The sequence below is a fragment of the Tachypleus tridentatus genome, chromosome 12 (genome assembly GCF_004210375.1).
Source record: "Tachypleus tridentatus isolate NWPU-2018 chromosome 12, ASM421037v1, whole genome shotgun sequence".
Lineage (NCBI taxonomy): Eukaryota > Metazoa > Arthropoda > Merostomata > Xiphosura > Limulidae > Tachypleus > Tachypleus tridentatus.
In genome coordinates, this window is record NC_134836.1 from 3357377 (window position 1) to 3384832 (window position 27456).

The following is a 27456-nucleotide window of genomic DNA, read 5'->3' on the forward strand; positions in this document are numbered from 1 at the left end:
GTAGGTCTACAGAAAGTTTTTATTTTCATTTTTGAATAAAAAAAATTACAGCAATTTAACTTATTCTCATAATAATTATGAATAACTACATTTGTGTGAAAATACATTATCTCCAATACATTAGTTTTTGAATATTTTAACTCTTTGGCTTTTTATACCCATGACTCAGACTCAGCCTCTACAGCAAACTGGGAACATATGTGGGCCCTAAGTTCCTTGATCAACTTAATAGTCTTCTAAACTTTCCTGAAATTATGCTCACATAAAATGTATTCTCACTTTTATACTAATGATGAAAACTACACTGTTTTATTAATTTAATTTTCAAATTAGATTTTTTCATAAAATGTACATTTAACATTGAAATATGTATATAGAACTTTATAGTTCTGTATGTTCCAGCCTGGACATTTTAGATGAATCTGTATCTCATATTTCTAATGTTTTTCTTTTAATTTTAAATTATGAATATTTAAAGAATAAAATAAAAACAATGTTACTTTCTAAAATTAATTTCTGCAATACTTGTTTTTTCAACAGTTTATGGTTTTTAATGATATCTGTGAATAAAAAAATATTTTACCAAATAACTGTATTACTACTTTACAAGATACTTTTGTCTCATGAAATGTTCATACCTCTAATTCAGGTATATAGAACTTTTTATCCAAGACAGTATTATGTATTGATGGGAGTGACAATATTTATAAAGTGATATATTTTACTTATCTAGTCCCAAGGTACTGTTAGAAATTCATTTGAAAACTCTATTTTTCCTTTGATGTTTAGATGGAAGACTAACAGTTTATATTGATATTTTCTACATTCATTATCATATACAATGCCAGCATTTAACATAGGATCTTTCTGTCTTTTTCAACCAGAGATAAAAATCATGTTTTTGTGAGACAGATCGATAAATTCCAGTAGTCATTTCTTCAAAGATATTGTCTACACTGTCGGAAAATTTGGATTCTGTTTTATCCATATAATTTTTAGTCAGAGATTATGAGCAGTCAAACAGACACATGGCTTCGAATTGGCTTCACTAATTTGGATCTGTTTTTTAAATTTTGTTTTATTTTCAAATAATCACTTGTAAGTTTGGAGACCTTGTTTTTGATCTGATGATTTGATAAAGGAACACTACCATTATCAGTAATGTTTTGTTAATATCAACTTTATTTTTTGAGTGCTGAAACAGCATCATTGGGATTCATAGCTTAAACAAGTGCTGTCTGAAAGTCTGTTTTTGTGATTAGTTCCACATAAGCTGCAGAGGTTACAAGACAGACATTTCAGAACCTTGCTTTTGCAGGTAATTGAGGGAATAATGATAACAGTAGCTTGTATCTGGAAACTTTTTTTTCCTGCTGATTTAGTTTAAAGACCTGATTATAGTTAATTTGATGACCCTGAATTTGGAAATTACCTCTTTTTTTCTCTATCAGGTCTGAGTATTTCACGAACAAGATAATTTAATTCTCCTTTTGTAAATAACTTGGGTGCCTTGGGATCGGCTGAAACATTTGGTGCAAAGTCCCAAGTTTTCTTGGTTGTAGTCAGCTGATTCTGAGGGTGCATGTAAGCCTTTAAATACAGGAATTGGTGTTGAACTTCAATGAGGAACAGGTCTTATGGCTGATGGTATATTTGGGTACTAAATTAAGGATCTTGTTTTGCCTTTGACTCCACTTAAGTTGACTATACAAACGTAGCAATCATTGATATGATTTTGGGATTCCCTCCAGATCATAGGGATTCCAAAACTTAGCTTCTTTCTTGAACCTTTTGTCTTTGTCTCAAATTCTCAACACAACAACAGCAAACAATATAAGGAGCCCATTCCAGCTTCATTTCAAAATATGCATCGTAGGCACTTTTCACAAAGTTATTAATTTTACTTCTTTGCTTTTGAGTTGTCAAACTGCCACAGATATAACAGAATATATTTGGATTATACATGCACTTTCTACGATCCATTATACCACTATACTTATTGCAGTTAAATAACAAAATTCAATCAGAAAAAAACAAAATAAACTAGTCATTACTAAAAGTATAATTAATATTAAAAATATAATTACTATATTGAAAGTATCAATATAGTATAATTATTTATAAAAAATAAATTTGTAATTTTGTTTTCTGGATTTTTTGGGAAAACCCAACTTGACACTAAAAAAAACTAATTTTCAGATTCAGCATACTTTATTCCTATATAAACAACCGTTACTTTCAAGTCAGTAAAAACTATTCAGGACAGTGTAATATGCCAAAGAGAAGCAAAATTCCTGTCATAGTCAGCAGGACTTGAAGCTATCTATTGAAGTTACTGGGCAATGATCTGAAAAAACAGATTCAACAACAAGCAAAGAAGACTTGTGGATCTGTTGGATGCATAACAAGAAGTACTGTCATTAACTGTGGAATTTCTGCTGGTGATGTAGCCAGTTGTAACTTAGTGAATTATTTTCTGATTTAGAAACTGTAAATTGTCATATATCATTATATGCTACATCCTATGCAAAGTTTCAAAATCTGATAAATCCTGGATTTTTTACATCTGATCCTTGTCAGGTTCCTTTGGTCAGAAAAGAGATTCTTTATTAAACTGGAGGACTTAAACACATTTGGTGTTCAAGGATATAAGTAACTACATTACATGATGAAAGGAAGTTGGTATTGAGTGTGAAATAAAATTTTTAAGTGTTTGACATTGAAGTTAAGCATAATATTGTGTTGTATAGGTAAATGCTGTTTTTCCCAAAGACCTTGTATGAAAATTTTTCTCTTGCTTGGTTTTAATATAACTAGAATATATTAACTTCCAGTTCTATGTCTTCAAAAATAATTAATATAAATGTTGAAATTTGAACTTTTTAAATAAAAAGATGCTTTGATTTTCTGATAGGAGATGAAGAAAAAATTGAAAATTAAATACTAAAAAATATCTTCACACATAAAATTTGTAGTAAAATTAAGAACCAACTGGAATAAACTCCTCTATATTATGTATTATAAATCTGGTATTATTTTGGATTCTTACATTTTGTAATTAGTATTTTTTTTATCTGAATAGTTAATCATTACAAGATTTAATTAATTTTTTATGAACATGTTTTAACTTCAAATCAGGCTACTGTCTCAGTATGTTTGTTTGTTTAAAATAGGAAAAGATATTTGTTTTATTTGCATATGTACAGATATGCTTATGTGTTGTCAGTTTACCCTGTAAGAGAAATGGAATTAAAACAAGTTGGTTAAAAAAGAACAACTAAAACAACATGTAATGTGTAATAAAAGGAAGAAAGTATTTCTGTGTATAGCTGTATGCCTATTTAGTTCATTTAATGTATTATTTTGGAAAACAGAAAAACTCACTATCACATAAAAGCTGCATATTCTTTAGAAAAATATCACCTGTTATATTCATCACTATTATGAAAAATTTCACCTGTTATATTCATCACTATTACAAAAAATTAGACTTTTAGTGAATAATGATCATAGCTAATAACTTCTAATTTTAAAAAAAAAATATTAAGTTAGGCTGTATTACTTAAATAAAAGGTATTGTTTTACTTTTGTTTTCTAAAAGTGTATACTCTATGTACTAAGACAGATATTACAGTTCCTTCAAACATTTGTATAAGATATCCTGTTATTGGAATAGCTCATCACTGCAGCTTCTTTAGATACTCTTTTTTTTTTTTTTCACTGGAGTTAGTCATTGTTGTCAGTCTTTTAATCTAGAACAAGTCATTACTCTGGTGTAACTTAGAAACATTTAGTATTTCCTGTTCTGATTAGCTTTTGTTGCATTAGAATGGCAGAACTTCTTGTATAACTTAAAAAATTTTAAATCAGAGCACTAGAAATCCTTTTAGCAGAAAATTGACCTTCTACCATAAGGGGTATTCAAAGCTAGTATATAAACTGATTTACTTTCACTTTTTTTTTTTTTAAGACTGGTTAGATTCGTCAGTTATGAAATCAGAACTTATATAACTATAATAATGGAGTGTGTTATAAAACAAGCCTTTCAAAAAAAATCCTACTCATTTATTGTCATCTGTTTGGTGTATGTGAAATCTGATACACTTGTAATATGAAAACACTACATAATACTACATATTTATTGTATATTTCATTATATAAAATGATATCTTATATCTTAAAATGTCTAAAGCGTACTTGGCTATTTATTGTTATTGATTATGTTTTCACCTGTGTGTGTTCATCAACAAGATTTCTTAAAAATGGCTGAATGGATTTGGATCAAAGTTGATATACATTTGAACTATGACCAAACTTATAAGAGATTATTCTTAGGAGGGTCAATGTCACAGGAATCTCAGAAAAATAAAATACAAATTCAAGCTGTCAACATGGGGACTGATTTTTAACACTATTTTTGCTCTTTAACTCAGTCAAAAATGATTAGATTTTGATAACACATAGTGGACACGTAAAATATTATTCCTCGTTATCCTACTAAAAATGGTCCATGTGAACTGATAACGAGAGCTCCATGTAGACACATTTTCATATGTTTTTGAGAGCCAAATATAATCAATTCTACATGGCAGAGGTATGTACTTTACTGAGTGTTATTCTAATAGTATGTACTTTTTGTGGCTAAGTATTTCAACTACTGCAGCACAGTAGCTGCAAAGCATTGGTAGTGGACTATATATCTGTCTAGTAAGTATTGAGCTGCTAGTGCTGATCCTCATCAATGCCTTTCAAGCACATTATCTAAACCTTCTGTCAAGCAATAAGTATAGCAGCATTGTATAAAGTGGAATCCCATGTCAGGTAGACTGAATAAATTTATTTCAGTTTCTTAAATGTGCATCAGTTAATACTCTGTTATTAATTTATCCATTTGTCCAGTATAGAAATGCCAAGAACAGTGAAATTGAGGCAGTGCTATCACAAGCACAAAATGGTGTAAAACATTTTATAGGGTTTTTAAGGGTTAATACTGAAAAAGTTGTACACGAGTATTGAGTTGCAGCTGTTCCCAGATCATCTAAACATTGGTACTGTATTCAGTTGAAAGAGGGCTGGCATATCAGTCCAATTTGGTTATAAGAACTCAGACTGTTAGCCAAATATATCAACAGATAAGTTGTCTTTGTATGGTTAATTCTATGATGAGTTGGTCTTTTAAAGAGTCAGTTTTTCTAATGAGATTGTCACATTCAAGAAAGAGTAACATGAAGATATAATTGAGAAGAGGAATAATACCAAAAATAGTTAAAATTAAATTTGTTTTCTCAAAGACAGCTTGTCAAGTTATATCAACAACTTATTTTTATGGCAGCTGTAATTATGGTCAATTGAAAAAATGATGAATATTGTTCAAGATTTTATCAGTTTATGTTTATTATAAATAGAAAGTCATGAGATTTAGATTTAAATTACCATATTTATTTAAAAGCAGTTTAAGTGAAAGATTAAAGAGTGATTAGTTTGTAAAATTACAATTACTGCTTTATTTCCTTCAGTTTCTTGATATTTTAAATATTAGCAGAGCAAATGTGTCATTCTTTTGTACAGTATTAAGAACTCTTAATAGTATATCTGTGGCTAGGTGGTTAGGATGCTTGAGTTGTGACCTGCAGTTCATGTTTTAACCCCTGTAACTGAAAGTACCTGCCCTTTTAGATGTTGGAGTGTAATAATGTCATGCTAAGTCCCAGTATTTGTTGTTAGAAGCATAGTTCAAGAGACGGCAGTGGTGTTGACTAGCTGCCTTTTCTAGCACCACTAACTAAGTCTATCTGAGAATCACCAATGATGTATCAGCACTGTAAGTGCTCTAGTGGTCAAAGTTGTCTCTGGAATAAAAAAAAAAAATCTTTACACATAAGTGGCAAGTTTCAATTATTTATATTTAAAATAAACTTCAAAACACTTAAAACAATCTTCATATTGGTACAATAGTGTTAGAATGAATAAATTACCAATGTGGGTAATGTACAATTTTTTAAATTACCAGTAATAGTTTTCTTCCTATACAATTGCAGAAGTTGTATATTTTTAAATGTTGGTTCATTATATAACTGGAAGGCTGGGTGTGCCCTAGTGGGTTAATATGTCTACTGTAAATCCAAGGTTCATAATGTGTTCTTGCAAGAATGCACTCTTTTGATGCATTATAATGGAATTGGTTATATTACACACCATATGATTGAACAAGGGTACCCTAAAAGTTGAGTAGCTGCCTTTCCTCTAGTCTATAAGTTAGCTCTTAATTAATTTTATGAGACATTCTGAAAATATAAAATCTATTTTCTAAGCTTTGATGTTAAAGTCCCAGTACAGTTTTATTTTACATACGATTCTCAGCATTATTTTGAATAATATTTCTGAATACATTTATTTGTTGTTTTTTTCAGACTGACAAAGTATTCTATTTTTATTGTACAAACAAGTATTGTCTCTCTTTTTTATTTTTTTAATTTAAATTACATCTTTTTGTGTGGACATTTTTATTTTCATTGTGGGGGAATACAAAGAAGAAGGTAACAGTTATTCAAATAGATCAAATTCAAAGTGCAGCTATCAGAAGAAGGACTGTATGAGGAAGCTTGTGAAACAAAACTGAAAATAGGAAATCCATAAGTGCTGGTGAAACATAAAACATTCAACTTGATAAAAAGAAGCAGAGTTAGTAGTCATAAGACATAGTACATAAGATATAAAGAATAATACTTTAAAAATATATTACCAAGAACACAGTCATACTACACTAACATATAAAGAACAACATAAAACACTCATAAAAATTCTAAAAACAAGAACAGCAAAAGGCATAAGAAATGGTAAATTGATTTTGTCTTCAATTTAAAGTTACCTCATATAATTTCCTAATGAAAATAATCAATAACTAGTGAAATGATAAAATAATGATTACATTAAAGCATTTAAGACTTCATATAAATACATAATTTAGTCCATGTAGGAAGAGAAGCTACTGCTTAAGTTCCATCATAAAACAAATATAGCTGTAGTAAGCATATACATTTCTGGTTGCTTTTCCTTTAATTTTAATAAATATATCTGAAACAAATATACAAAAAACTGGTTTGCTTATTAAAAATCAGGTTTAGCAAAAATAATTGGTTGAAATGGTTACAGTTCAATGACATATTCTAATAACTCTCTTAATAAGCAAAAATTTCATTAAAAAAAGTTCAAATTCATTTTACTTGATGCTGAATCACCTCTTATTATAATGCCTCTTCTCGTAAGTACAACTTAAATTTTATCCACAGCTGAACTGTATTTCTGAAAGTTGAAATGTTCAGGTTTCTGGTGCACATTGCACTCCTTTGTTTAACAACAAATTGTTAGTAGTTTCCTCATCAACTTGAATACTGTTACCACTCTTTATTTCTTTACCCTCAAATTTACTGAAGTAATAATTTGTCATTGTTTGAGGAATTACATTAAACTGAATCTCAATATCTATTCTGTCTTGAACAGTGACATTTGCTTCAAGGAACTTAGACCCTGGATAATTTGTAGATGATTTGACACAGATCCTTGACTGGCTTCCTTGATTCCTTTCTGAAAGATATTGCTGTTCTGAAGATGGCAACTGATTAATATAAGGTTGTAAAAAACCAAAATTGTTTTCTATCTGCTTCCTCTGTGTGTTTTATTTCAAATGATTTCCAAATATAGTGTATCTAGCACTTTTTAGCTGATGATCTACAGTTTGTTGATGTTCTTTATTGTTACTGGATTTTTTATTTTTTTGAAGTTCACTCAGTGATAAATTAACAAATTCAAATTGTATTTTAAGCTCTACCATTTCATTTTCAAGTTGATCTTTTCTATTAACAGTTTCTTCATAATCACGTAAAAGTATTTTACGTCTAAAAAGTCCAGCCTTTTGTTGCAGTTTTTGCATTTGAGATCGGAGAGAATCTCGACTTGTCTTTAACTTTACCATGTAACTCCTTTTCTAAAGTTGGAAAAAAAAAAGAATATTTAATGAAAACAAGCTTAAAGAATATTTATATAAGAGCTGGTTTGAACTAAACTATTTTTGGATATACTACAATTGAAAGAATTAAAATTCAAAGATTTCAAACAAACTGTGACATTGTGGGTAAAACAATTACATTACAAAGGTCTGGCTAAAGCTGATAATAAAAAGGCTAATTACTTTATATTAAAATTATTTATAAGCCTCAGAATGATACTGTAGTCTGTGTAAGCATATCTAGTCATGCTGTATCAGATAATGGTGCACCTTGACAATAACTTTGCAGTGTAGTTTCTGTTGAAAATGCTATTCCTCCCTGCACACTTTAAAGAAATCCTCTAGTTCATGAGGACTATAGTTTCTCAGCACGTATGTTAACAGTCCAAAAAGTTAGCAATTTGCTAACTACATGCAAATAAGTGTTGCATCTGGCAACTTGACTGACATGTCTATGTATGGAATATTGTGAACTGCCATTTCATTATCCAGCTGCTTGATGTATTTTATGGTTCAACAGATATGTTTTGGAAGCAATTTATGTACAAGTGGCCTCTGTCAATTTTTCAGCCATAGATCTTTCTTAAGTATGTTGCATACTATTCCCTCGAACACATCGATGGCTTTTGCTTTTGCCCTTTTATATTTGTGATGTCTCTCCTGTTATGAAATGTCGCACTGTAAATGTATAATTTGTTTTCTAATTCCATTATGCACGAAAGGAATATTCTGATCTTGGAAATTTTAAATTCCCGATCTGAACTCACTTTTATGATTGAAGTGTATGAATATATTTTGGCACAAAGAACTGTTGTAAAGCCTTCACAAAAGTAATCAATTTTTGGTGGCATTACACTAATGTCAAAATATGGTTTTGATACATGCTATTGTTAATTGCAACTTCATATCAGCTTTATTGTTTGAAGGTAAGCTCAATGCAACATAATGGGCTATCTGTGCTCTACCCACCATGGGTATCAAAACCTTGAATCATTGTAATTCTGCAGACATACTTTCTTGTCACTTGGGGGTGATTTTGTCACACACCTTGCTCATTTGGATATTGAAAATCATTTTAATATAATGTAGTCAAGAATGTATATTTGTTACATTATAAAATAAAACTGTATTGGTTTATGTTTATATAAAATTATGCCCGGGGGATAGAGCAATCTGGTGCAAACAACAAAAAAGGGGAATCATATATGTACTAAAAATTCTCGTTTATGCAAAACAAAGGAAAAAGAAATTCAATGGGTCAAAAGACATACTATCTCAGTAACTCGAAAACTATACCAGGTATTTGCTATAAAACGAGTTAAAAGATGAAAAGACTTAACATCATAACAAAATCTACAAACACACCATACAATGTGAATGAATTCTTCAATGTAACAAAGCTATGAAAGCTAACTGACAATTTCCAACCACAGATTATTACAAGGATGTATCTTTTCATTACCTATTCAACAGAGCAACAGCTTATACTCAGCAGTTTATTGAAAGATTTTACACTGATTTGTAAATAACATTATTTATAAAAGGGTAACTTAATTTATCAACTAGAAAAAAATTACTAATGCTAGTGTCCATAAGCTAGCCAATTTTAAATCCATGTAATTTAAATTGTACTTTTTTACAAATAAAAATCAAACCTTTTTTCCTAATTCAAAATATACAAAAGTAAACCAATATACTATTTACCTTCCATTACATATACTTAACTTGTTACATGTGGAGCCTTTAAATTATGCAATGTAGTCAGCTTAAACTTTATATTAACTTTTAATCCAGTGAAGCTACCTCTTAGAGAAAAACTAAATATAAAGTACATAATGAATACAGCTAATTACATGTACTGTTATTATTTATAAAGATTAGAATGCAATGTATCATCATTAGGGTACCCTGAATGTTAGTGATGTTTTTGGCTGTACATCCTACAACATGTCACAAGGTTTAGCCAGCTCAAGAAATTTAGCTCAGTTTCAAATCCATATGCTAAGCTGATATTCCAAAATAATTTCTATAATAAAAAATAGACGTATTAAACAGTTTAAATAATACTGTTAAAGAAAGAAACCTAAAAAAAAATTATAGAAATGTTTGTTTTCTTCAACAAGATTCAAGTATATGTCAAAGACCTCTTAACTTAAACCTTCAAATATTTGTTTGACTAATTTGTGCAAACTTTTACCCCCATATTAATTTAGGACATGTTAAAACCTAGTCTTATTGATGGTAATATTTCACAGCAAAAGGATCACAAAACAAAAGATCAACCTTTCTTTCCAGTTTTCTGATAGCTCTCATACAGGGTAGGCACAGAAAGACAATATTAGTATTCAATTTGCATGTGTAGTCTTACACTACACTGGTAGTTTGCCAAATTGTTTCTGTGTATTTGCATTACTGATGTTTATAAGTAATACTTACATCACTGAAATTCTTCTTAAATAAGAATTTGATTTTAAATTTTTTAACTGTCATATCATTTTACAATGATTAGAAAATACTCAAAATGTTTAATGTTATGACTAAGATCACAATATTAAAATTATGTAAATTTTTCTATCTTTAACATCCTAAAACAAGCAACGTTTTGTACAGCTGATTTAAAACTAAAGGTAGAGACAGGCAATAGTTTCTTTTAATTTGATATAAAAAAATTTTACAAACATAACCATGTCATTAATAATATGAACTTTATTCTCAAATGTTATTAGCTGGTTTTCATAGAAAACAGTTGCACTTGAAATCTTACTTCATTGACTATTCTTTCCAGATCTTTAAGTTTTTGTGCCCTTTTCTGGTTTTCTACTTCCACAAAATGATGCTTTTCTTTGATATGAGTTAGGACTTGAATGTTGTTTGTGTACTTTCTCTGGAACTTTAGAAGTTCCTGTAGTGGTTAGAAAGAACATTAATTGTTTTAAATATGTGTACATGAATACAAAATAACTATTAATATTAGGAAATGCTACTCCTGTTCCTATTAATATCTCATAAGGTAAAATAAATAATATACCAGTAAAGACAGGAGAAGGAATATCAGTCCAACTTTCACATTAATGCCTAAGGCAAGTGATTTTAGGGTGACACTCATGAGCATAATAAGAGAAAAATGGTTCAAAAGATTATAAATTAAATAACAAGATAGTCAGTTTTTACATCCACACCTTCTTGTCCTTTACAAAACTTTTGTTAAACTACATCTTACTATTTACTCAAAATGTAAATCTGCACTGCCAGAAATCAGTTATAATGATCCAATCCAATAAATGCTTACATATAAAAAATGTGATAAAATAAGCATTAAATAGACTTACAATATTAATTATTTAAACTAGGTATTTCAATTAAGGTTTATAATAAAATCTAGCAAATTGTACTGCATCTGTGTACAAATATCTTAATTATTCTTTGTCTCATATAAAGTAACCTTATGTATCTCTGAATGGCTGGTATGGATATTAACACTTTTACTGATAAGAAGAAAACAACATTTCGGCCTTCCTAGGTCATCTTAACCTACTAAATACCCTCATTTGTTTTAAGAGTTGTTTGTTATGACAATTCTAGTGAAATCCAAACTGTGATTGGGAAGAATGGTGCAGATGATTCTGTAAATGCTGACAGAAATGTTTTAACAGAAACTGATGAAACTGATTTAAAATCTATAATAGAAATGCAAGATGGTAACAGTGTGAGAGATTCAGAAGATGAACAAAATGGAAAAGATAGTGAGGAAATAGAAATTTCTACTTCATCACAAGTGTTAAGTTATATTAATACTATCAAATTGTATGCAAAAATGAACTTCATAAAAAGGTTGTAGAAGTGGCATTCTTTTAACTGCATGAGAAAGCCCATTAAAAAAAAGAAACAGTTGAAATAGGGCACTTTCTTCAAATAAATTTGATTAAGATTTTGTGTACTTCTGTATATTTTGAATGTCTATTTTTGTTCTTATTCTAATAAATATAGCATAAACAGTATAATAACTTTATTCACAAACATCTTACCTCCCTTGAGTCAAGTAAGTATAACATTCCGCTCAAAAATTATATATAATTAAGGAAATGCATGTTCACTGTCTAACCTTGAAAACCTGCTTATGCCAGAAATTTTACTCAGTCCCATGTGATTCTGCCCTAGGCAGGTTTTACTGTACATCCAAACTCTCCTGAATAAAACTCATGGCTCTCAATGTGTTTATGATGAAACACTGTTCTCTAGGAAAAAATGTTTTAAAAATATAATTATTTTAAATGTGAGGTTTTCTTTATAATAACCTTGAGTTTTGCATGAAAGTTTTTAGTACAGCATGATGTTCAAACTGAAGTAATTATTCTTGTTTCAGTTAACTGAAATTAACTATGCATACTTCATTTCTTTCCTCAATTTTTTCATGATACGTCTGGTTCTCAATTTTCAACTGTTCAAAATCAATAAGATGTATTCCTTCAGCTAGTTCCTCCTGTTTAAAAAAAGATAGCAAATTAAGTACTTGACCACAAACCAATGATCTAATATCTTTCTCACATGTGTTATCATATCTTTATTCAAGCAAAAATCATAAAATGTATCAAAAGCATGCAAAAAATGCATTACTTGCTTTTCTACATTTCTAATTTGTTCATTTTGGATTCAAAATCATAGATGTATAAAACTAAAACTTCAGATCTATTTTTTGTTTCCTAGAAGTTTATACAATCTTGGCCATAAGTTTTAGGAACTAATAGCTATTTGATCACCGCTGATTTTAACCATTACAGTTGTGAAGTCATCTAACTCTTTAGATCAATAGCTTGTTTTATAATATGCCATTGTTCCAAAATACTTGTCTGTAAGTATAAAATGTATATATTTTTTTAATGAAGTCTGTTTAGTGTTTTTCATTGACATGAAGCATACTTACACATGAAAACTTGAAAAATGTACCTTCGGTTATTACCTTTGCTTTTAGCTGTTGTTCTATCTTCTGTAGCTGATGTACAGTTTTAAAGTTTCTCAGCTGAATTTTTCTCAAAACTTGATCACTCTGCTCTTCTCTCTTCAAATAAAATTCCACCTCCTGATGATGGTGCAATTTAATGAAATTTATCATAACAATTACTATATATAAGATTAATGACAATACAATACAATAGCTTTAAAGAGCTAAAATTAATGTTATTTTCTTATATGGTGAAGTTTCTTGGTGGAATTGTGAAAGACTTGGCCAGTATCTTTATGATAAATTAAGAAATATCAAGTTTCATTATCTAATGATTTTTTTAAATTAACATACTTGTGTCTTTCAGCATAAAAAAATCTGTTTTGTAAACATTGCATATTTGTCCTTTTTTATATGAACTTTAATATTTATGTGATAACTAGATTAGTGACTATAATGAAACCAAATTGTAATTTTTAGAGTCACTTTTCTTTCCAATTAAATTAAAATGTTAAACACTGTGCACATTGGTTTATTAATGATACTGTACTTGTTTTTCAGTGCAAGCCAATGATAAAGGATCATTGATATATTCTTTTATCATGCAAAATACCTCTAAAATGTATATTGATAGCAATATCAAACCTATAAATGCCTCAAAACAACAAATGAATGACTTTTTTCTCTACTATAGTATTAGCTTGTAAGCAGTTGTTCTCAAAAAGGCCATTTTTCTGGATTGTTGCAATATTCAAGTAGAGATCCACTTCAATAATCTTGCTGGTTCCTTTATTAAAAACTTTCATATTTTTTAGAATCAAGATGAATTTGAAACACATGTTTATTTATGAAATATTGAAAGCTTTTTCTTGTTGAATTTGAACTTATATTGTCAATGAAGTACTTGACTAAATGTTTCCAGATGTCCTTTATATACACTGCAGAGCATGTATCACCCACCCATAATTCTCCACTCTCCCACCTTCTATGTGAATTAATGCATAAGCATCAGAGAAATCTTACAGAAGATCTGCTTTCCCATCACAATTTAAATTTTATTGACAGTAGTAGTCATGTTGAAATTTTGATTGTGGGAAAGCAGGAAAGAAAGAATTTAACTCTTTCAGTACTCAGGTGTGGTGGTACTCACTGTCACCCCATGTAAAAAAAACAAAAACACAAATCTTTTTTTCTTTTTTTTTTGATTGACTGCAAGACATCAATGTGCATGCTTCATCCATGCTTATCTTAGAGTAACTAAGGGTTGTAGTTTTTATCTCACCGTTTATAGCTATTAGAAATAACATCTATGGTGGGTCACTAGTGCAACCAAATACACCTAGCTAAAACACCATATGATGTGTGGAGCAGTAAAAGGGTTAAGTAAGTTTCTGTTTGAAATTCATTTTAAATCTTAAAATGTAAAGTTCAAATAAAGTAGACTTACTTCTGAAATATTGAAAACCAGAATACTGCCAAAGAGGGAACCAACAAACAAGAAAAGAAACAATAATCAGTGATGTTGAGAAAACCCACTTGTAGAGAAATATATATGCAAAAACGGCTCGTTTGGGTTGAGAAAATATTTTACATAGAAGAGCGAACAACGAAGAAGGTCGAAACGTTGTTCGCTCTTCTATGTAAAATATTTTCTCAACCCAAACGAGCCGTTTTTGCATATATAAGAAAAGAAACAGAAAATATATAGCAACAAACTATGGGTTAGAAAGATAATAATTTAGACTACAACAAATCTGTAGGCAAGAAGACTTGTAGTAGAATTCAGAACCAGAACATAATTTGTAGAAATCGATTTGATGGAAAATGACTGGAGCTAGTGTGATCCAATCGTATATATATATATAAAAAAAAAAACTGAAGTTAAGTATGTTCAGAAAGAAGGCAATCTTCTCAATAAGATACCTCTTCACCTATCATGCCTTTTCATTTAGGTAAAGGGGTTAGTGTTATGAGCAGTAATAGTTTATTGTATCAATTGAGTCTACAATGGCATGACAAGGAGAAAGAATAAGTCCTGCTTCTGCAATGAAAGATTCTTGGGAGAGTGGCTCAGACATGTATTATGAAAGGACATACTTCAGAGACAGTAGCCCCACTCTATCCATACCAAAATATGCAGTGAATCACAGAACAAGCCAAATTAGTTGGTACTCTGGGAGTAATGAAAAATTACTGAGCAGTTTCCAAGGATGGGCTCAATAAAATGAAGACAGTGCAATGGGAACATCAAAATATAAATAAACAAGAGAAAATTATTCATGATCTCCAACCTGGTTGAAGCTGAGACATCTAGTGATTACAGTAGTTACATTTCCACTACCTCTAATGTCACAGAAGTATGTCCACTTTCAATAGTTAACAGCTTCTCAAAACTTCATAGTAGAGAGTGAAATGTTTCATCTAGAATAAATGCAGAGGTAAATGTGACATGCACAAGGTCTACTGAACAAATCTCATGGAGTCTCAAAGAAAGAGAGACCATGTTTTTCTTTTGTTTTTTATAACCAAAAATTTATGACTGGTGCTGTTGGGCAACATCGTAATGTTTGGACTGTAATAAAAAAAAAAGTAAATTAAAGAACAACAAGAGTCCTGTATAGACAAATTGATACAAATATAGAATGTATTTAATGATTGTATCTGTCATGGCATTTAACCCATAATGTTTAGAAAGATGTATAACGGTCAGCTGATTAAAAGGTATCTTGCAACACAATCTAATGAGCCAAGATGATATTAGAAACAATAGCAGTGACACATGTAGGTAATTAATATTAATTAAAATAATGAAGAAAACAAGAATAACTACTATTGATGCAGAAAAAATATCTCAAAACAACAAAAAAGTGTGCTGGGCAGAAAACTGATGATAAATCAAAGTAAAATATCACATGAAAGACGTCTCTCTCCTCCATTAACACAAATAAGGTCAAAAACCTAAGAACAAAATACAATAAAAAGTTTCTGAATGATGACCAAATTTTGAAAAATATCTGTGACTCCATTATTATGAGAAGGTAGGAGATATAAATTATGTGTGGAAATAATTTCACATGATAGAAGCACCTCCAGGCATAATGGTAAAAGGTTCAGTGCTGAAAACATATAACATATCTGAAAGAGAGAGAGAAACAAAATGTAAGTGTTGTAAGGATTACAGCTAACATTTTCACAGACAAATCAGGCTTTGAAGGCAAGTAGGCCATTATAAAGGAAGAGAATGTTGGAGTAAAGTTAACAGCATGACTGTCAACAATAAAATCTAAATTACAGTGTTGAAGCACAGTTTATGTAAGATCACCAGATACTTGTACTGAAGTCACACATAAGTGTGAAAAGTGGAAAATTATGGGTAGATGATGTATGCTCAACAATGTACAAAGGAAATTTTCAGTAGCATATTTTACTGACAGCATGTTTTCAGTATTTCAGATAAGCTCATCTGATTTGAATTCTTACATTTTATGCATGTTATTTTCACTTCAGTTATGATTCATGTAAGCTTTATAGATGAATTTAATTCAATCAAAATAAGGTAATACCAACTATCACATAGACTTAATTATAAAAAACAAAAAACACCACTTTGTTGAGACAAATTTTACATTCTTAAATTATTTACTTTTTCTATTTAGTCTGAATTAAAAATTAATAAAAACTGTTCAGCTAAATATTAGCACTTCATTTTTCTTATGATTTAATATAGCTGTGCTAAGAAGAACATGCTACTGAGTTCCAAGAATTAGTACATATGTGAGCTTATTACGCAACACAGAAAGAAAATTTCACACATTTGAAGCTTAAACTGTTAACAATGTATATATATCACTTTACAGTTTAAATGCTAGCAATAATTGTGCATTATTTTAATACAACTATGTTACAGAATCTTCATTCAATTACCTGTTTTGAAAGTTTTTTCCCAGTATAACTGTTTATAGCATTCTGTGCTATTTCCTTTTTCATTTTCACAAACTTAGCCACTTCAGACTGAATCTCATCCTCTTTACTTTTATGAATAGATCTTAATTCCTCTGTCTGTTTGTTATAAATTGCTTTCTCATACTGTAGTTTCCTTCTGAGCTCAACCAGATTATCTATGAAAAACTAAGCTGTATGATCAAATGATGCTAAAGAAGACAAAAGATATCCCATCTTAAAAATTATGAACTGGTATATCTTAAAACTACCATAAACATCTTATTTATTATCTCATGTACTTCATTTCTACACGATTAGGCTTTCTCATCATTTAAAAATATGATAAGGAATTCATGGCTGTTGTGTTTATGCCTTAGTTTACAAAAAAAAAGTTGCAATGGAATATGCATTTGCTGTTATTACATAGAACTGTATTTCAAACAATATCCAACTCAATTCTGAACATTTGTAAAACATAAATATTTAACTTAAAAATACTTTGAATCATTTTAAACCACACTGATTGTATTTATACATAAAAGTTTAATAGTTCTGTACTTTTACTTTTCCAATGCTGTAGATTTCTAAATGACTTACTCATATAACTCTCATAATGCTGTTTTGGATTGTTCACATTGTTGTCAACTTCTTGAGGTAAGTTGGACTGCAAACAGAATAGATAAAGTTTTTACACATAATAATTGTTTTGTTTATTATGTACAACTTGACATGTAATATTTGAAGAATTATATTTTGAAAGTGATAAGAAACATAACTTATTTCACACCATAAATAATGCTCTATATGTTTAAGAATTACAAACTTCTAAATAGGCTACTAAAAATATCCTTGGATTGTATTGTTATTTAACATTTTTAAACTTACCTTTTTTTAAAACAATTATCATCTACAAATGTATTCTGTTTTGAAATGACTTTGATTGGATTCTGAGCAGGTTTTATACTGTACACACACACATACTGTATACTTATGTGTGTACATACTTTACATAAATGTTTAATTTAATTTACATAGTTTGTGGAAATGAAATTATCTATGATAAATACAGCTTTATATTAAATTTTATTTTGGAAAGTGTAAAATTCTTCTCTACTCAAAATAGCTTGCTTCTTTTACCCTTGTCAGGTCTAAAGTGGTATAAATTGTTTCAGGAGTGGATTGGGCAATTACTCAAAAAAAACTAAAATTCTCAATTTAAAATGATATGAAATGGGCTTAATCTGGTGAAATAATTACATTATGGTTTTAAAATTATCTTTTGTTCAAACAGGCCTAAATTTTAGAAAGTTAGTTTATTGTTAAGACAGAACTACACAGTGGATTATCTGTGTTGTGCCCACCATGGGTATTAAAATCCAGTTTTTATAGTGTTACAAGCCATCAGACTTACTACTTATCCACTGTGAGGGGGGGGGGCTTTACAAAGACAGATGTTCAATTGGAAACAGAAAAAAAGTTTTAGAACTATATTTTATTTAATTTGTGAATAGTATGAGTCATACTAGTACATATTACACTTATGGGCTATGTAGCATTAAGTATAACACCCTGCTCAGTTTTCTTAGGAATTCATCTTTCCTGACTTCATTCAAAAGCTCAAATAAAAATATATTTTTCTATGTCACTTTTAAACCTTAACCTGCCTTTGAATCATTTCACAGAATGGTTAGTTTCCACAGTTCTAATGATATTCAAGTAACAGTTGAACAGTTTAAGATCATTAGAACTTTGGAAAATTGCTATATTTTACAAATCAAAGAGACTATGCCTATTAAAGGTGAATTTTCAACAAATTTAATAATTGCCTTAGAAACTGTACTTTGGTTAGGTATAATTCCTGTGTCGTTGCCATATTTTTAAACACTTCAGTTTTTGAGTTAAAAATGAAACAATATATGAGGGTCCTCGAACTCAAGTTCCTCTCAGTCGTTCGGCTGTTTCTGTGACCGTGATGTTTTACAACTATGATGTAATAGTTGCCAAACATGCTTCGTTGTGTGCCGACCATTTTGTTCCTTTCAGTGCTGATGTTTTATGTAAATCTATCGGTGCTTTTTTTGCATTACATACTTTGTGAGACTATTTTCTGTCTTGATATTGCTACTTTATGTTTGTTTTATGATAACATGGTTTACTGCATTGCTTATGGTTGTAAAAAACAGTTATCTTCGTTTCCGTGCAAGGAGAAGGAACCGGCAAGGTGGCGACAGTTGGTGCGGATGGTCAATAGGAAGAACTGGACTCCTTTACATCATACAAAGCTTTGTCAAGATCACTTTGAATGTTCATATTTTGTGTCAGATCCCACTGTTTTGGATTCTGTGGGTTTCAAGCCAGGTAGGTTGAGACTGAAAAAACCATCGGGAGTGGACAGGATCTTCCCCACCATCTTTCCTCATGTAGAGGTGAGGACTGATCTCAGCCTGCAGCGTACAGGTTCCACCCCTCTGAAGCCATCCCTTGTCATCACAAAAAGAACAAACTTAAAGGTATGTGTGCAGTATAAAGCGATAAATAATAACTAGTATAATATAATAATTTAAAAAGTACAAGTTTTTGAAGAATGTAACTAGACATACATATTTCACATTCATGAACGTGTTTTACATTTGTGGCACCTGAAAGTCAGTGAAACCTTGATTTCCTAGTCTAGACAGTGGACAAATCTAACCCAAATAGAGTATATTCCAAGTTTAAAAGCTGGTAGATCATTCTGTAGATGTTTTTGTATCATTTTTAAATATGGAAAAGTTTGAAGAATTCCATTTTTTTAAATTTAACATTTCAAGATAAAGTAACTATTCAGACTGCTACATCTAGTTTGATTTTATAGACAGAATTATGACGCATAATTAAAATTCATTTTGTTACAATGATTGTGGAAGGGCCGAGTATTAGTTACCATAGTTGGCAAAGTATAAACAAATAAAACCCAGTCTGTGATACCAATAATTTATAAACACCAGGCAGGTTTCGAGATGCTTAAAATTGCACGTGAAATAATACAGACCATATCTGTTGTCATGAGTTAGGCTTACCATTCTTCCACTGGAGGTAACCGACTCGCAACGGGCCTGGGCGCTATCAGAATCACTCACAGTTCCGCTACTCTCACTCATGGAACTGTCCTCATCACTAGAACTTGTCAGATCTGTGTCAAAAGTAACTGTTCTAAGTAGGTAGTAACTGTCAGAGTAGGTTTGAATTGATATGGCACTACTCGACACTGTTCAGAACACAAAGTCAAAACAGACTCTGCCTCTGTTTCTCCGTATGCACTGGCCATGTTTATTTACATTCAACACACTGGCATTGGTGGTTTGTTTGGCAACTATTACGTCACAGTACTTTTCCTAGCGGCAAATGTAAAAACTAAAACGTTCGGATTGCCGCTCGAAAAAGGGCTCTTTCTGCACCAAGTTCTATGTTTCATTTAATAGTATATATATTTTATAAAAAATGTGAACCTGTACATGTAACTTTTAAGAATTAGAAATTTATCTGAGTCTATATTTTATGTTCATTATACTTTAAGAAGAAACTCACTAGTATTTGACTACCTAAAGTTTTTAAAAGATGAATTTTACAGAAAAAAGAAAACTTTGCAGTCAAGAGAACTACTTATACTGATTAATTTTGCAGGTTCACATTTTTGTGCTAACTTGTATTTTACTTCCTTCTTCTACATTCAGTGCATTCATATGAAAACACAAGGGTGTAGTTAAATGTGAATTGTGGAAAATGTGAGTTCAACAAGTCTAGTGAAAAGTGCAACAAGTGAATGCACCTTTTCTTCCAAAGTTGTTTATCACCATATAATATCAATTAAAAATTTTTTTCTTGGTTTTATAAAATGTAGCTCATCTGAAATAAAGCATGGTATAATATGCTGAATTTAGTAATCAAATTTTAGCAATTTCTATCATGATGAAATAATTAGCACAAAGAATAATCAAACATACCAAGAATATTTCAAGATACTCAGAATGTTTAGCACTTTTGAACAGTTGATCATGTTTCTTCAGGAATAAAATTATTTCTGTGGTACATTAAGTCAAATTATTCAATTTTTTAGAACACCTGTCCATTATTCTTTCACATATTAAAAAAGTAACTTTATTTTTATAAAATTTATATTTAACTAGCATATTCAAATGTTAAATTATATTCCGAATGATGCCCAAATACTAAACAGCATTCCAAAATTTTCCAACATTTACTTGTTTGATTTTTAATAGTTTATACATTCAATGTATTCTTTTGTATCACTTAGTAAAACAGAATAATGTAAATTATAGTCCAATTTGTAAAAATGAAGTATATTTACTACTATGACTGCATTTGACAAGTTAACTATTGTTCACAGAGAAACCTAAGTCACAGTAGCTGCTAATACAACAGTTTCACTTGCTAATTTTTCAAGCCCTACACAAGGTATAGCAAACTTCAGCCATTTCCACTAAACCTCCCCCAAACCAATCAATAATACATACCACCAGCAAACAGTTTACAAAAATATATATTTTTTGTTAAATACTAATAACAGCAAGTTAAATATCAAAGAAAAGTAGGAATAATTTATCAGCATACAGTTTTCTACTTTGTATTGAGAAGTTATACAAATACATCATTATACAAAAAAAAATCAAATGAACCATTTTGTATATAAGCATGAAGACATTAAAGATCAAATGCCTACATATAGTGAAAAAGAAATTTTAAAATCATTTTGCTTATAGCACTGACACTTTTACTTCTGAAATGATGAATCACTTTTTGTTGTAACTCTTGACTGATTTTCTTTAGTTCTTTTCTCTGTTCAATAGCTTTCTGAAAGAAAAAAAAATCTGTAATTTTATTTTTGCTGTTGTTAAAAGTTTCTAATATAGGTCTGATTTCAAATTAGTTCAAACAACATATGGATTTTTATAAAAACTTGAATGATGAATTTTTAAAATCAAAATTTGGTATTTTTTTGCAACATTCACAAATATTTACTTATGTATGAAGCTATACATATGAAAGAAGAACAATGCTCAGCTAGTCACAACAATAATATATAAAAAAAAATCAACCTTCAAAATAATTGACATTTTAGAATGTTTCAAGTCTATACAGAAAATTTGTCTGAAATGTTATATAATTATATATGTCTCTAATATCACTTTAATATATGCCCAATCTACATAATCTGAATAGCTAAACATCAACCCCAGAATATAAAATTTAGAGCTAAAAGTAACTTGTTCAATTGGGATTTTTTTTTCATATTGACATCCATCCCACATAGGACAGAATTATTAAGAGATAAAAAAATTACAGTTGAAATAGAGATGTTTGTACATCAGTAAAATTGCATTATCATAAAAAACATAGGGTTATAGAATTGTATTCAGCCCATTATTCAAAATAATAAAAACACAAAAATGTTAAAAAATACATCCACCAATTTTGAATTTTAAACTGAAAAAATCTGTTTTTATTTTGGTGGTAAAATCATAATGTATACATACATGGAATAAACACCTTATAACCCAAGCTTTTTTGAAAGGTGGACCTTTCTTCTCCAGATATGTTATACTAATAAGTTTATAAAAGCTTACCTGTTTTTATAAATTGATTAGTATAACATATTTTACAATCAGACTCTAAGTGTCACCTTTATTTTACTTAAACACCTAAGTCTTGTTTTAAATATACATATATTTAACTACTTCAAAATTAAAATATCCCTAACACGTTTTTACATATCTCACCATCAGCAACATCTACCAGAAATGAGACACTTATAACAGCACATAGAGAAATAACCATTTCCTGGAAAACCAGATGACCTTGATGAGGTCACTAAACTCCCTCTATATATATCATTTGTTCTATTACACCACCATTCCCAGTTTGCCCCTGAAGAAAAAAGGTTTACCTTTCAAAAGTGCCCTTGTTATAAGGTTTTTATTTAATCTCTATCAAGACTTCTTGAACCTACATGATTTTCTAACATCATTAATATATATATATGTGCATATATACTTAAATAATGCTTTTAAATTTTTGCTTTAATGTGCACATCAAGTATTAGCAATATTAAAATAAAATAATGTATTTGATATACACAATCCTTCAGTAACTTCTGTTAAAGTTCCCTTCTTTTTAATGTAAATTTATTTACATACATTCTAAGCATATTTTAAGAATACAAACAGTTTCAGAATCACAGTAATTACACGAAAAAACAAAATGTATGACATTAGTCAAATTACTGTAAATGTGATAAAATCTTACATGATATTTTTCTAATAACTCTTCTCTACTGAGACCTGGTGAAAATGTCAAACTACATCCATTTTTCAAACTGATATCTTCTATACCTATGTGTTTACTGCTTCCTGATAAAAATAACATTTTGTCACTTCCACATCCATTGAAATTACAGTTAGTACCTCCACTCTCTGCATAGCATTCCTCATTATTTTCTGCTTCATTTGTGGTATTAATCTCATAAAAGCTATCATCAGAAAGGGCTCGAGTTTGCATTTTATTACACTTTTCAGACTTAAAATTGTTTTTTTGGGAACCAACATTAGTATTGATATGACTGTCATGAAGTACTGATGACAATGGTTGTTCTTCTAATGTATCATGATCACAGGTCACTTCGTTCTTTTCATGAACTGGTTTTATATGTTCTTCTGCATTCTCTTTCAGCTGTAATTTCTCTTCCTTTAAAATATATAAAAAGACTTTGTGCCTATGTATCAATGTGTATCATAAAATTTTGCAATAGTTACCCATACTAGGACAAGTATTAAAAACACAGTAGAAATATCTAACACAAAGATAGGAATATTAAAGTAAACACATGTAATAGTTTAATATTAATCTGCTGCCATAATAAAACATTTATTCATAGTATAATTAAATTAAAATTTGTATATATTTTTTAAGTTTTTGTAAATTTCAGCTTCAGCATTTCAAAATTTTATGTAATGTAATTTAGAATTGAAAATGACTTATAGATTATTTTTTAACTTTCTTCTCAATTTGTCCACTACAGATTTCAAATAAGAGGTATGTAAATGTAATATTTTAGATCTATTTTTTGTCTCCCAAAAGTTACTGCCCATAAGCTTACAAATACTTTAGGTTGTATTGCTTTACACTTCAACCACAACCAAACAGTCACTAAAGATTATAGCAGATTTAACCCTATGATTACACTACGTAACACAAATTTTGTTCCTGGAGATGTATGTATTATTTCTTAATTGCTTATGTTGTAAAAGTACAGAAAATGGACATTATTCCCTTCAAATTTTGCTTTTGTGACCTGGATAATGAAATTTAGAAATTAACCTATTTTCTATGTAAAAACAGGCAAATTTGCACATTTTCATTTACATAAAGTCTCAATAAAACCACATATAAATCAAGATTTACATGTATTTATACTAAAGTTATACAAAAATGAACCAAAATGTTTAGAAGTGAGTAGTTTTTCTAAATTTGCAACTGTAATGTAAATCACTTTCACGTATCAGCCCCCAAATATAGTCTCCCATCACGTTTTCGTTATAAGCTCCTTGGTATTGGTATTCAAAAGTCCAGCATATCTTGGTGGAAGTGCTCGCCTCGTTCCTCTGAGCATGCTTCAATGTTCTCCTTGAATTTATCAAGATAGGACTTTCAAGAGATATCCTGCAGCCCATTTTGCCATAGTTCTTCACCAGAGCCTTAACCAGTTTCACATAATTTTCGGCCTTGTGAATGCCCAAGAAGCCCCAAACCACTGCGACAACAACAGACTGTTTCTTAGGGAAGAAGTCTCAAAGGTACTTGAAGGCTGCAGACTCCTTATCAAGAGCTTTGACAAATTGTTTTCATAAGACCCAATTTTATGTGCAATGGCAGGAACAACACCTTCTAGAGATGCACTAGTGGCTTGCACTTAACAATATGCCTACCCCCAGAGAACTCGGTCCACTGTGGCCAGTACTTCCTGTTGTAGTGCACTGTGGTGTCCCTGCTGTCCCAAAGGCAAAGATAACAGGGAAACTTGGTAAAGCCTCCTTGGAGACCCATCAGGAATGCTACTATTTTGAAGTCTCCGATAACTTCCCAGCCATAGTCATCATACTTCAAGGCTTCTAACAAAGTCTTGATGCTGTTGTATTCCTCTTTGAGGTCCACTGAAAGTTATTTAAATTTTAAAAGGTCTAAAATTTGTATAATATAAAATCTTACTATTCAAGCAACCAAAATTGTCCGTCTTACCTTCTAGAGTTTTTTTGTGGTGCTCGCAGGTAAAATGAGGTGTCCAGGGTTGGTCTTGATCCCTGACAAGCATGCCGAAATATGCCTTGTAGGCTTTAAACATTTTAGCAGATGCCGTCACTCTTGTCTTAATAAATTGGCCATATACATAGTAGAATGCATCTGGAGTATGCTTGCAGCTTCTTGATGCCATCTCTGATAAAATCAGATAGGTCTATGTGTTCACTTAGGCAGCTAGAACTAAATTGAAGTGGTGAGTGGTGAGCCCCTGTATATATATTACTATGGAAAGTTCCAGAAAATTCTGAAAGTTTCTTGAAAACTCTCATAAGTTCTACAACATTCTAGAAAGTTCTTGAAAATTCTTGTAAGTTAGAGAAAATTCTCTATCAGCTACTCAGCATTAAATCTACCTGGAATGTTCTGTAAAATGGGTATATTTGAATATTTTATTACCCAGGTCACAGAAGGAAAGTTTGAAGAGAAAAATAGGTCTTTTCCATTTACTTTAGGCATAAGCAATTGGGAAATAACACTTTCTTCCCAGGAACAAGAAAAAGTAAAAATTTTATTACATAGTGTTATCAATATCTTTTTACATAACTGGTTATAATTTTTCTTAATAAGGTAAATTTTGTTCAAACATCTTAAAAATAATTCAAAAATAACTATTTTTCTATACAACACAGATAGAGTATTTAAAACAATAAAAAGAAATCTACATGAAACATGCTGACTATACACTTCTAATTGATATCTTTGTGATAACAACGTACAGTGAACAATCAGAAGGTTGTGCTTCTGTGAGGAAAAAATTAACACTGTCAGATATAAAATACTGTTTAGTGTAAGTATTACTAGTAATTGATTTATTTTGTGTTTGTAATTCATTGATGTCAAGGCTATCGAACATTCTATGCAATCCATTAATATCAAGGCTATAGAGATTTCTAGATGGTCTAAGTGATAGGCACATAAATAACAGCAACCAGATGAGCAAAGACAGAGAGGTAAAGTCAAGGTCAGACAAAAATTAAATGTAAAGCTAACAGTTGTGTGAGTGAAAGGCCTAATGCTTGTTATGTTAGAATAATAATTTTGAAAGTGGAAAGAAAAGTAAACTGTCTCAGCAAAGGGTGTTCTAAAGTAACTGAAACCTGCCTAAGTGAACTTTCACAAAAAGGCACACAGTTATTGGGAATATGAAAAAGCAGACATTTTTTGAAGTTTAGGATATAACTGAGGTAACTCAGTGATAATGTAGGTGAACTATATACAGATGCCATAATAATAAGAAATACAGAAAAATAGTTTAACTTATCAAATGAATTGACCTAAGTGGACTTTTGAGAAAAAGAGACTGCATGGTGTTTAAAATATGACTATAACCTCCATAGCATAAAGAACTTTTGTTGATACATTTAAATTGATATGAATATACATATTAAAAAAGTGAAGTGTGTATTGTTCGTTTAGTATCAAATTTACTGCTAACAAGTCACAGACATCTACTGTTAAAGAATCCATAGGCCCAAACATTACTATAAACACTACTAAAAAGTAGTTTCTGACAAACACCATTATATTTTAATTTTCATACTTAAGCCTATTAGAACTTACAAATAACCACAGGCTTACAACAGTACAGGTAATATTTCTAAATCAGTTCACTTTACTTTTTGCATTTTGTCAAATCAACACTGAACACTATATTGGCTGTGTTATTTCATTATAGCTTAGATAAAAACGTAGATTCGTATTCTTGTACATATAAAAATATATTTTCACTCACATTAGTTTCTTATACTAAAAACACCTAATGGTATTGTTTAAAGTTAAACTTAAAGCAAAATATTACCATTTTCGTCAAAGGTTAGTGTACTGTACAGTCTAGAACTAGTAAAAGTTACAGTTGTAGAAACGATTAAGCTTTTAATTCTCTTCTCTAGTGCTGCTATTGGATAAGTGCACTTGATGTCTAATATTCGGCTTAACTTTTCCCAAATCAAAAGTATTCTTCAGTTTAATGTTTAGGTTTTCGGTTGCCTTTATTTAAGAATGAGCATCACGTAACAACGATGTCAATAGACAACACGCAGAACTATCATATTCAGCAAGTAACGCTTACTCTGAACGTAATAACATTTCTGAGGTTTATTCTGCATCATATCTTAAAAGGTGATTTAAAAAAGTGGAGAAAATATTTTAACGTGCTTGAGTTTCAAAATTATTAGCCAGAAGTATTGGTATTACATTGAACAAATAAATTTAGTCTTAA

General features: G+C 30.1%; 1 protein-coding gene across 4 annotated transcripts; it reads right to left on the reverse strand.

The window, feature by feature from the left end:
- Window positions 1-5463: 5463 nt before the first annotated feature.
- On the reverse strand, window positions 5464-27299 carry LOC143235210 (cilia- and flagella-associated protein 184-like). 4 transcript variants are annotated; one of them, XR_013018971.1, is made up of 10 exons: window positions 27037-27299; window positions 23190-23627; window positions 21654-21737; window positions 17484-17550; window positions 16869-17062; window positions 12963-13082; window positions 12393-12485; window positions 10770-10907; window positions 7239-7984; window positions 5464-5849 (listed from the first exon to the last, which is right to left on the reverse strand). XR_013018971.1 is itself a non-coding variant. In XM_076473150.1 (9 exons), the coding sequence occupies exons 1-9, from the start codon at window positions 27037-27039 to the stop codon at window positions 7676-7678; spliced, it is 1446 nt and encodes a 481-aa protein (XP_076329265.1). In that variant the 5' UTR covers window positions 27040-27299; the 3' UTR covers window positions 6487-7675. The 4 variants fall into 4 exon arrangements, 3 of the variants coding, with proteins under 3 accessions (XP_076329265.1, XP_076329267.1, XP_076329266.1); XM_076473150.1 differs by lacking the exon at window positions 5464-5849 and having other exon boundaries at window positions 6487-7984; XM_076473152.1 differs by lacking the exon at window positions 5464-5849 and having other exon boundaries at window positions 6487-7984; window positions 23190-23647; window positions 27037-27298.
- Window positions 27300-27456: the final 157 nt, after the last annotated feature.